Source organism: Vanessa atalanta, chromosome 5, assembly GCF_905147765.1.
Source record: "Vanessa atalanta chromosome 5, ilVanAtal1.2, whole genome shotgun sequence".
NCBI lineage: Eukaryota > Metazoa > Arthropoda > Insecta > Lepidoptera > Nymphalidae > Vanessa > Vanessa atalanta.
The window spans coordinates 7,041,024-7,054,571 of NC_061875.1; the positions used below are offsets into that span (position 1 = coordinate 7,041,024).

A 13,548-nucleotide genomic window follows, 5' to 3' on the forward strand; every position below is an offset into this window, starting at 1 on the left:
TTGTTTTTTTAAACAATAGCGTTTTTAATTACGTATATAAATAATAAATACCATCCATTTTCATGCAAGTTTTACTTACTCCGAGCCGGAAAAACAATCTGATACATATGTACATAGAATATCCATAAATGATTGATTTTGATCCTAATATTGTATAACTTTTAAACTCATTAATCATTAGCTCGTTAAATATAATTCAAGAGTAAAATCAATTTAGGAAATTATATATAAAATCTAGTCACCCAATTATTTATTCAACTAGGCTCTTACAAACACTTTTGCATTCTCATTTTTAAGGTTAATTTAATGTATTTTTTAATTCACCGTTTCGGAATGTTGATTCTACCGAGAAAAACCATCAAAAAACGATATAGCTACTCTTTCCAATTCAAAATATGTTCACATAATAATCATGTACTCGGTGGTGCCGAGATCGCTTAGAGCGTCAAAGCACACCGAAATACCCATTAAAAAACCAGCGGTACGCCGTCGTCTCTTCGGGTGGGCATCACGGGATCACTTGCGTATGCTACCGTGAATATACAAATGCTGTCGAGCAATAACGAATAGTAACTCCTTTCTTTTATCTTACGCCTTTCTATCATTTATATAATCCTGTACAGTATAATTATAGACCGGGAGATGAAAATGAAATGATAATAAAAGCTTATCGTGTATTGTCATCCAAACTTAACGTGTATACAAAATTTCAGCCAAAGTTATATATCTTCGGTTAAAGATATCTGCTTCAAAATTGACTAGCAAGATTTCACCCGCACATATATATATACATACATTGCTAGTTAAATAAAAGCTTTTAATAAAAAATAGGATATTATTGAGAACATATATTGTTACTCTACCATTTGTGTTTCTATTTTATCAAGAACATTCCGAGGGGAAGCCATATGTGATGTGAAAATCTTCTTCCACTTGTGCTCAGCGTGTTGGGAAACTCCACCTCGTATCTCTTAGCCCAGCTATGGGACTTGTATAGTAACATAAATACATTTATTTATTCATAAGAATGGATTTAAACGAAGACCACGTATTCTTATATCACGTAGTATTCGAGAAGCAACACTGAATTTTTATGTCATTAGTTTGTGGTTACATTTTCTCATGTTTCTACGTACAGTACTGCACAATATAGCGTGAATAAACTTGCATAATTGTGTCGAATGTAACTCCGCTAAACAAATCTCCACCAACCAACAATAGAGCGTAGCGGTAGAATAAACTGCAGATCTTCATGTTAAAATAAAATAACATATCTATACTGAAAAATGAGTAGATATTTTTGTAATGCCTAACTGAAAACGCAATATGTTTAAAAGTATCTATGTATTATTATTATTACTCTATATTGGCAAATAGCGTTTCGCATTTTCACTCGTTTTAAACTTAGGCTACTGACATAATAAACGCAATTTTATGTTTTTGTTATATATATTTCTATGATTGTCTCGTTCGTTCTTATTGTTATTTTGTGTTATTTTTTAGTAGCAAGAGTAAACATAAACGTATTATGAAGTTATCGGCGATGGAAACTCAGTATGTCTGGCATGGAAGGCATCTACTTTGTAATAAATTCTCACAGACATTTTCACTTTTGATATCTCCTGAAACACTTTAAAAAGATTTTATTAAAAATAGAACTATAAAAAAATTAAGTAATTTTTTTTTTTAAATAAAATTAGGCAAACATTTAATTGTCAAAAATTTACTAAATGGTACTTACAAAAAGTAACTGCTTTTTTGTCAGTAATATCCATATTCTGAATGCGTTTTTCGTTCAATTTATAATTTTTCATGTAAAAGTATTGGTACAAGCTTACCTTAAAATACGGCCTGCTATACAATTATTCAAAACCTAAAAATATTATATAAAATATGAACGAAATTTAAATTTGTTTTGATATTGGTGCTTTTAATTCTATTCTTAGTGTACGTACCCTACGAGTATATCAGCAATTAAAATTTATGATTTTTTAGTAATTCTCTTAAACTGATTTAGTCATACTTTTTGAACCAATTTTAATTAAATTTAGCATGTAACGCTAGGGCCGACATGTAGGCTGCCTATAAAGGCCCCTTAAAATACTAGAATAAAAAAAACCCAAAAAACAAGTCATTTAACTCTACTACAATATAATATTTAAATACATTTAAAATAAAAAAGTTTCATTACATGATTACCAGTCAAAACATCATAAATTTTAATTTCGTTCATAAATAATATATCATATCGTGTAATAATTTACTCATGTCAATATGAAAAAATAATAATAATGGGTAGATTTTTTGTTTGCCTAATTGAAAAAAAAATCTTAACTAAAATACATAAAACTTATACCAAAAGATGCAGCGCTTAGAAAACATTCAAGTAAATAATATTCGAATAAAAGTGGCTGCGCTTCGCAGTTTCATCCGCCTTGAGTTTAGACTATTGACGAGACAAGCGTGATATTCATGTTTTGTTAAAAGTATTTGAATATAGATTAATTAATATTAATTTTTATATGTAATTTATCACACTTTATAAGATCTCTATCAATATATATCAATTCGATACGATTGAGATTCATGTTTATATAACATAATTATATTAATAGTTGAAATATAAAACATATTAATGAAAAGAGTAACAATAAATTTAATGCAACCACGAAGTAATCTCATTTTTCTTTAAGAATGACTAGATATTCAAATATTATGATTTTCTGGTTTTCTAGACAAGGACATCTTCATGTTTATTCATTCTCATTATTTTATAATTCACTAAATTTTAGACTTAATGATTTATATAAAAATATATACTGCTTGCTGGTAGTTAAATTCTAAATGTTTTTTTTTTCTATTTTTACCTTTGTTATAAAAATAATAATCTTATTGGAAAATAATATTAAAAACCAATTTAATTGAACTAATAATTACTGTTATATTTAGATAATAATTTTACTGTATTTAATAATACTTATTAAAAATTATTTCTATAAATTTATTACATGTATACCAAGGTGCCAACATTTGAAAAAAAACACTTACATGTGTTTAGATTGTGAAGTCCTATTCTAAATAACATTCAGTCCATTATTCAGATTATCATACATGTCACTTGGTCTTGATTTTGTAACAAGGAGCTAATTTTGTATGTCCTAAATTGTCGGACAGGCAAATGGGTGAGTGTTCACCAATACCCATATTCATTGGCACCGCAAAAAAATTAACGTTTCATTACATCGCTAATGTACCAATGACCTTGGAAACAAAGACGTTATTTCCCTTGTGCCATTTACATTATTTATATTATTATTTTTTTATTTACATTGTCAAGTAAATTTCTCAAGCCCTCTCAAACGATGAACCGAAAACTTCCTTCATTGATTTATTTTAATCCTGCTACTTTTACTATAGAAATATTTCCCAAATTCTATACAATTATTTTTTAAATTCATCGCGTATTTTTTTTTTTGAGAATGATCACTAAATATTTATACATTCAGATTCAATAACTTATTTTGCTCTCTTTTTCCAAGAGGAATTGGATTTTGCCAAATTGGACATCTGCAAATTATTTTAATTATTTATTTATTTAAATAGTTACACCATCATGACACATGAAATCCAATGCTGACATTTTTTCTAGAATTGTATAAATTCAAACCTGCTACTTCATGCAAGGGTGGAATCGATGCTTTATTGCAATTCATGAATAATTATGAATGTTCCATGAGATAAATAGAATCAACAACTATTTAATGAATATTACGAAATACGAGTATAATAACAATCTTAAAATATAATACTTATAATATTATATTGCAAATTATTTTGTTTTAAAGCTATGATTATTGTATTTATTTGTTATATTGGGATGAAAATAAGAAAATATGTAATGGTTTAAAATTCTATGTTTTTATTAAAATTGCATATTTATCACTCAAAAATAGAACAGCACATTATAACATATCACATTACATTTATATTTTTGTACACATTGATTAAACTAACGCTATTATTTTATAAAATGTTACTGGAATGGTGGTAGAATTCGTATTATTTAAAGTTAAAATGTTTTAGTTCTTGGAAACGGGATTCCTCGCGATGTATTCAAGAGCGCGGGCGATTTGAGGAGGAATTGGAGGAGGCTGGGGGATAGCGTTACCCTGGAAAAGAACAATTTGAATTAAATAAAGTATGCTTTCACACCTACTACTATTTAACCAATTAACCAATTTGTGTGTTATAATTGAATTTAATTTATAATAATTAGAATTAGAACATTTAATATTAGTTGTGCATGTAATTATTTAAGGTTGATAGTTACTTTATAAAGGTGAACTTACAGTTGGCTGGTATCCGTTCTCATCAGCGACGTAGGTGATAGCGATAACCTCACCCTCGGGGGAAGTCCAAGAGAAGGAACCTTGAGCAACGTCAGGAACTACAGGGGGGTTGCCTCCGAAGTTACGTGGGGTTCCTTGGGCCTGAGCGGCGATACCGTTGTTGGTTTCGTAGCTGTAGTAAAAAAATCATCAATTTAGTGTTGTATTTTCAGTTAAATTTAAAACAATGCATTTTAAGCAAAGTCAAACTTACAAGTAGCTGTAGGCACCATCAGGCTGGATGTCATTGCCGTATTTAAGAGTCTCAGCAGAGCGAGCGTCAGCAACAACCCTGGGTACAGACACTGGGACAACTGGTGCTTTGGGGACGACGGGAACAATGACGGGTTCCACGGGTTTGACTACGGGGGCGACTGATGGGGAAACGGTTGCTTTGGCTTCAGCGAAGGCGACAGTGGGGCGAGGGTAGGGGGTTGATGTTACGTATGGCTTGTAAGGGTTGTAGTTTTGGTAACGGTTGTAGTTGTTGTTGTTGTTGTTGTAGGGGTTGTATCTGTTGTATTTGTTGTACTGGTAATTTTCCCTCTGGGGGAAGTATTGGCCCTGATTGACTTGGCCAAATTGAGCGTTGGCGGCGGCCAACACGCAGGCAAATACGACCACCTGTGCCAGAAAATTTTCAAAATTAATAACAAAATTAAACGTCACATCGCGTATTATAAATGAAACTTTCATTTTAAAAATATAAATATTAGTCGATCCGAATATTTATATTTTAAATATAAAAAGTTACTTACGGCGAATTTCATTATTAGTTTTTAATGATTGTCTAGCTTCGTTGAACTAGTTCGAATGCGGATAAAAAATCCGTGCGAGCTTATATATCTCCGATAGAACCACCCACTTTGGACGGCGAATTGCAATAACATTTAAATAATTTGCTATAAGAGCGAGGAATATTTTTTTATTAAAATAACACTTGGTCTATACATACATATTAGTCATTTAATTTCTTAAGGTCGATGTTGGGTCATATATGTTCAAAGCTTTTGTTGAAGTGTTATAGTTATTTATTAAATTATATTAACACAAATATTTGTTTACTTAAATAATGAAAAGATATTGATGTGACAATCCATTGATTTATATTTAATAATAATTAAAGCATATTTTTATGATATAATTTAAAACACGTTTGATGATCGATACAATTTTGTTTTCTGATTGTCAAAATAGTAACCAGATATAAATGAGATTTTTTTTAAAACGTTCGTCATTATTTCAAGTTTGTAAAAAACTATCTTTGAATAAGTACAGCGATTAACTGAAAAAATTAAGCTCAGAGTGTCAAACAATAATTCAGATATTAGTGTTATTAAATTCAAAAATCGGTTAAATATTAAACAAAAATCATTTAATATACGGACGAAATTTATAAAATATCGAATTTAAGGACCAACCTGACCTACAGTTGTCGATATACTCTCGTATATCCCTTAATTTGCATATTAATAAGACGTGTAATTTAAAATTTTTTAATTTATTCGTTTATTGATTGATATTATGATAATCTATACGAATCCTCAAGGGCACGTTTTATAACCAAATTACTTTATCAATACGTTACTATCATCGACATCAACTAATCAATGGGAAAGAGTTATGTATGATTTAATTAACAAAAGACCAATTTGTTTAGCTGTGATAAGTAATACTACATAAATGTTTCGATTCGATAATAACTAATTCAACAGACATTTACATAAATGATTATCACTCAACAATTTTCAGAAGGATTTTTTACAGGACTTCATTAAATATACACAAATCAAAATATGAATTTTGGCTAGAATTTCGCTAAAGAATTTAAAATATATATTCTTAAGATAAAATCGAAATACACAAGAGCTTTGCCCACGGAAGGAAGGATTTTACTTGGTAGGCCTTTGTGCAAGCCCGTCTACCAACCTGTTTTAGTTTTATCGGTGAATGAGCTAGTGTACTAACTGCAGGTACAAGGGGCATAATATTTCAGTTCCTAAGTTTGATGACGCATTGACAATGACTAAAAACTCATAGGGCGCCAATGTCTTTGAGTAGTGGTAACTACTTACCATAAGGTGACCCATTTGCCAGTCCGCCTACCTATGCAACGAAAAAGTAGTTGCGAAATATTAATTACATTTTATTTATTTATTTATCATGTTTTACAATATACAATATACATTATATTGCTGTAAACATACTGTAAAACCGCATATTTTAATTTTCATAAAAACATCTAAAATGTATTTTCAAGTTCAGTGACTATAAATAGTCGCCAACTCATTTTTGAGAAAGGTAAATTAATAGAGTTTGTACTAAAACTCCAAAAATAAACTTGTCGAGCAATTAGAACCAGTTCTTTTGTCACCAGATATAAGAAGAAAAAAAAATATTGAAAGTTTTGATTTATTTTTCATTTTTAAATCAAGTTTGATTATAAATTAGTATTTAATGGTAAATTAAATAATTTCAATTAATTAATTATATGAATTTATATACATTCGGTAGACAATAAGACGAGTTCGTTACATATGTTGATTTTAGAAAATAAAATAATAGATGTGATATACTTCTAGTATAACTAAAACGTATAAAATTGAAACGAGATGCCCTATGTTTTTATGTTCGTTGTTTGTTTTTTAATACTTGTTCGCGTAGAACTTGTTGTATAAAACGAACATTTTTTTTATTTTTCAGACTAAAATTCTTATGAAAATATACATATTATGTAGTAAATTATTCTGCGAATATACTTCTTCAAAACGTTTTCAAAATAGTTTTTTAATAAACATTATTGTAAATAAATATATGTATAATGCTTAAATCTTGATTAAGTTTATCTTATTTTATCTCTCTTAAACTAAAATATAGTGAGTTGTTCCTGTTTAATCCATTAAATTTTGTACTCCAGAGCTCTCGACAATTTTTAATTAAATTAATATATATGTTTAGATTAACAAAAAATAAAAAACCTTTTTACGTTCTCCGACAATTCTTGTTAACTTATATTTGAATCTTTATAGAAACTAAGAGTATTTCACATAATATAATAAAATAACTCTTAATAAATTTAGTACTTTAATCGTACAAATACAAAGATGACGACGTTAAGAAGAAAGTCATTGTGTGTATGTGAAAGTCAGTGAAAAAATTGCTCAGCAGAGATGCATTTCGCATTTACACGATTTGTGAAAATGTTACAGTTACTATATATTATTTAGTCAAAATATTTCCGTAAAATCGATAAAAACTATCTTTTTATAAGGTACCGTCTATAAATCATTGTACTATGACTCATATTCATAAGTGTGGCGTTTCCCTCATATACTCCAAGTATTTCGTTTTTTAAATAATAATTGTAGTACATAGAAAGAGGTAGTTATTGCTATAGCAGCATTCTATTATTATTTTAAAGTAGATTTACATAATTTAATAATGCTATAAAAAAGGGAAATCGACGAAATAGCGAATTAAATTAAAGGAGTCAGTTTAGCAAGAGTACGAATATTTCGTCAAAAACTTGACCTTAGCAATTATTTAAATTTGCCAAGTGGTTTAGGTAAAATCTTAGTTTTGTACAACATTGTAGTTCTAGTTGCATTAACAAGGACATTGATGTTAGATAAAATGAAATAACCTGCTCTTCATAGTCATTCCTTACCATCGCAATTATCAGTATATCTAAATCTCATTTATCAAATCGTTTAAATAAAATAGATAAATATAAAAAATCTACATTTAAAAAATATGTATTCTAAATTACTAACATCCTCATAGTTTTTAACGAATTTCTAATTATTATTCAAAAATCTGCACAATTTAAATTTTCAATTACCAAAATAATTATTTAATAAGTAAAGGCGGATCTTTAGTTCCATTGGCAATCCTGTTCTTGAATTTATAGACATAATAAAACCAAATCTGTATTAATGAGCTAAAAGAGATTCCATATTTGGAAGAAACCTTATCTTTATCACCCATACATTTTGGTGTCATTTGAGTCTTTTTAATACTTCAATTCTATATCTAGTATCGAGGTCGAATCACAATACAAAACAGAATTATTTTAACTATTTTCAAACAATGGTGATCAAAAATAAAAAGAACTTTGTATGTATAATTAAAAAAAAAACTGTAATTTAGTGAAATTAGTGAGTTTCGTAAGAGTCAAACCTTGAGTATAAAAAACAAGATATCTTAGCTATATAGATAAATTAATTTTAAGCTCTTCCTGAAAGAAGAATATTTAATAAAACTGAAATGTACGATGCACGACGTAACTATTTATTGGAGCTACTGTGACTTTACACTGCGACCCGTCGGAAAGCATGTATGACCGCTGGCTTATCGCCAAATCACTCTCGATATTTTTTATATTTATGCTCCATAATATTTCCTTTGCTGTTGGCTATCCACGTTGAAAAATTGTCGTATGGACAGAAATTGCTTAACAGAACATTATCATGATAATAATCTTCAACATAACATCGTATACAAAAGTTAGGTTAAGGTAGACAACTTTTTTTTTAATTTACACGGTTGGCAGATTTTCTTCTGATTTGCTAGCTCGATGTTTTTCTTTAGTATCTATTACAGGGGTGAATTATAAGGCAAATTAGGCAGTTGGAAACTTAGTGGTTCTTGCCCAGCTTTGAACCCGCAATCCTGGGCTGAGTTTCTAGTAATCTGGCCACTGAGCCATATCTTCTCCTAAATAAAAATGATTAAAAATAAAGAGAGATGAAGAGTGAGATTATCCTTGAAGATATAATTATTGATACAAATAAATATTTTTTTTCAAATTTATTGTGAATTAGTTTACAAACTCACTTTTTCATTTATAATCAGATCAGTTTCAGCAATCAACTTTGTTTCATGTGTGCATTATAATCAGTTTAAATACAAACACATGGGAAAAAAGCATAACATCAAAGATCCCATGGTTGGCAGCACACAGATGATTTAAGAAGTGGTCTTGAAATGTCAATGTAAATAGGCGAATGACACATTCTCTCACCATTACAAAGGCCAAATTAGTCGTCAGTCTGCCTATAAAGCTTATTTTTCGAAGCTAGGGAGTGTACACACTTGTAATTTTCAGACTTTATTTTTGGGCTGCTACTGATATATTTACTGTAACTTATTATATTAACCTGACTATGTGCTTGGGTTGCGGCCTTATATGTTAGTCACTAGACCATTAGCATTAGCATTAGCAGCCCGTAAATGTCCCACTGCTGGGATAAAGGCCTCCTCTCCCTTTGAGGAGAAGGTTTGGAGCACATTTCACCACGCTGCTCCAATGCGGGTTGGCGGAATACACATGTGGCAGAATTTCGTTGAAATTAGACACATGCAGGTTTCCTCACGATGTTTTCCTTCACCGCCGAGCACGAGATGAATTATAAACACAAATTAAGCACATGAAAATTCAGTGGTGCCTGCCTGGGTTTGAACCCGAAATCATCGGTTAAGATGCACGCGTTCTAACCACTGGGCCATCTCGGCTCTACTAGACCAACAAGCCTAATACAATCCTGTGACTTTGGGTCACATTAAAATTATTGAGTAATCTAATAACTGTTCATTTTCTTAGTGACTAAACTACACTAAGATAAATTATATCAGTGACTTCAAATAGTACCAAACACACATTTAATAAAAAATAAATTTTATTGAATCATCATTTATATGTAATGATGTTCAGTATGCATGTATTTTAATATATGCCTAATGAATGAAATCTAAGACTTGTAAATCTATTTTTTCAAAACTTTTAAGAGTTCATCAGTCTTTCGTAAAACAGACGCAGCAGATACGCCTCCTATAAATAACTTTTAAATTAATATTTAACACAACTCGATGAATTGATTTAGAATTGTAGATGAGTTGTCGATGTTGATTCTTGATTTTAATTATTTCAATAATATTATATTGATCGTAATTAAAATAGTTTGTCTGCTTTAATCTGAATATTTCGTTTAAAAACTAACTCGTGGATCGTGTAACCATGATTTTATTATGTTTTTACCATATTCCATGGATCGAATATTATTCACGATCCTAAACATATAGAAAGAAATTTTAAAATTGTGCGGCAATCAATTTCTTCATTTATCTATCCGATCTTCAGTATAACATATTGTAAGATAATATGTCATTTCTTATTTTATAATAAGTTCGTTTATAAATAAGGTAAACGTTCCATTTGTCGAAATTGGGAAGTTTTAATTTGAATTATTTTAAAGGAATTAATAGTTTTATGATCCGACTTCTTAAGCAGTTGACTTAATTGAGGAAATATGTGTGATTTACGAGTTTTTAATAAATTCATTATCAGTAGCATCACATACGCAACATATTCAATAGTGATACACATTAACACTCGTGACACATTTCAGACATTGACTGATGTGAGGCTCTTCGATTGGACAAGTCTAAATAGAGTTAAAATATTCTGTATTAACTTCTGATGCTGGTAACTCAGAATACTTTATAATAATACGCTTTCAAAATCGTAAATTTAAATTGTTTTTCAATATTATACTGTAGATTTCACAACTATTTACATATTAAGTGCTCCAATGACATATTATAACAATATAAACAGGTATAATGTAAAAACTCAATGACACTTAAGAGCAATATCGTAACTATCGTGTTTTTATTTGAATTATTTTTTTAAATACAATACTCCACGTTGAATGAACCTCATGAAGGTAATCTGTAGCAAGTCAAGCAATTAAGCTTACTTCTTACCGAGCATCAAATGTACTGTGATACTAGTACTAAAATGATCATTATACAATCATGATTACAATTCCTTTATTTAAATCCATGAATGTATCTATATTTATACTAATATTTAAAGCTGAAGAGTTTGTTTGTTTATTTGGTTGAACGTGCTAATTGCAAGAACTACTGGTCCGATTTGAAAAAATATTTTAATCTTAGATAGTTCATTAGTCGCAGAAGGCTATAGGCCATATAATGTCACGCTACGATCAATGAAATAAAATGAAAATTTTTGCAAAAAAACGGGCGGAAAATATTCCTTTTGAGATCGTCCATTGCGTGATCTGCGGAAACGATTAAAGTTAAAAATTATGTATTATAGAATCTAGTCGAACGAAGTCGGGACGTGCAGCTGCACGTGACGTGCAGTTTTTATAATACTGTACTAGCAAATAGACTAAGGTCGAAGCACATTGCGTTAAAATTGGGTTATTCATGGGAAAATAAACGTTTCTACCAACTATGATATATGTAACATTAGTTTTGATGCCATTTTCTTACAACAAACTTTTAAATGAAAACTTATAAAACTGACGCTCTACATATTTATCATACATTTATTGTTAACAAACAAAAATATTATAAGTCATTCAAACTACGTTATTTAGTAATCAAAAAGAGTACACAATTATACACAATGTTTGAGATACATGTAGGTATATTTTTAACTTTTACTAAAACTCTTAGTAAATTTCTTACGTCAAAAAGCAAGCTTTTTCAATATTTATTTCAAACATTCGTTATTTTTGAATTAATTAAATATGTTACGGAACACAAAGGCAATAACACATTCCTAAGTTGTATAATATTAATTGTATGACAATTCATAATTTATAGACTTAATTCTAAATAACGTGTTATATATTATAAATATTGTAATTTTTAAGTTCATCTTTTATACTCAGCTCCAGTTATATATATTAATTCAAAACTTAGCATTGGAATTTTAAATAATATTAACTCGATGCTCCAATTTCGAATAAAACACACGTTTTTAAACATTATTATTTGAATAATATCCTTGTTCGGTAAATGTGTGAATGAATAACATCTATAAATTTTTATGCTTATATTTTTATCACGGAAATACGTTTGATCTTTTTTTTTTTCTTAATGATATTTTACAATATACTGATCATTTGTATTATTATGTATATGCAGAATATCCTGTTCAACAGACATTCAGTATACAAATCGATACTAATAAGTAAATCCTGTTTTACGCAATTTTTAACCGATTCCGAAAAAGTAAGAGTACTTATAAATCGTCCATAGGGACGTAACATTATATGTAGAAGTAAAACACAATTATATCGATATTTTTCAATGTGTGCTTTGGTATAAGTATTTTTATATACAATTAGTTTTCGAGAATTTCATGGACAAACATACGAACCTAAACTTACGAAATTAAGCACATGTGCCTAAATCATACTATTACATAATGTTGCATACATACATGTCTAACTGATAACCTCCTTTTTTTAAAGTATTTTAAAAAAAGTTTTTGATGATTATTTTGGCATTGGGATAAGCATAGCTATGAGATATTTTCGGATGACGGCTATGATTTATTAATATAAAACTCTTTGGAATTGGATATTGTTCTTTTTTGCTGATTCATAAATTAAAATAATTTTTAAAAACAAAAGCGTGGAGCTAATACTTATTGATTTTTAGGGAGGATACATACATACATCTATATAATTGTATTTAACTACTTTGTACTTGAAATTTGGAAAAGTTTCTAGTTCTAGTTCTTCCAAGTAGAATCTACATTTCGAACCCATAGTACCTTCACTTGATATAGTTTTCTCAAATGACGATTCAAAAGTGCTTGTAAAAGCCTACTAGAATAAAGTATATTTTGATTTAATTTTTTTGAGATGGATATTCAGACAAATTTTTAATGCTAGTTTTTTTCATTATTTGGAAAATATTTTCGAAATTAATATTTTCGTTTGTATTAATATTATATAGTCTGTTTATGTTAACATAGTGAAAAGGTCTTCTAATTATATCCGTTTTAAAGGAAGAATTAGTTAAGAAGTATTCATAAATCTGTCATGTCACAGCGTGCGCTTAAGATAAATATATTTCTGTAGATTTACTTAATTATAGTGCTAATTTTTCGTTAAATTATTCACAAATATCTCATAGAAGGTCAGATTTATTTAGGTATAGGATAATTTCGGTAAATGAGAAATTTGAATTATGTCATTTTAGTGACAGTTTTAAAACGAAATTCTAAATACATAAAAAAGTAAGTTATCTATAGTTTTTTTTAACTAAAAATAACTTAATATTTAACATACAAAAAATATAAACTTTATTTTAGACTCTTCGCAAATATTTTTTC

General features: G+C 28.9%; 1 protein-coding gene across 1 annotated transcript; it reads right to left on the reverse strand.

The window, feature by feature from the left end:
• Window positions 1-3,899: 3,899 nt before the first annotated feature.
• Window positions 3,900-5,173, reverse strand: LOC125063998 (larval cuticle protein LCP-22-like). The gene is made up of 4 exons (XM_047670760.1): window positions 5,147-5,173; window positions 4,603-5,012; window positions 4,350-4,521; window positions 3,900-4,169 (listed from the first exon to the last, which is right to left on the reverse strand). The coding sequence occupies exons 1-4, from the start codon at window positions 5,156-5,158 to the stop codon at window positions 4,080-4,082; spliced, it is 684 nt and encodes a 227-aa protein (XP_047526716.1). The 5' UTR covers window positions 5,159-5,173; the 3' UTR covers window positions 3,900-4,079.
• Window positions 5,174-13,548: the final 8,375 nt, after the last annotated feature.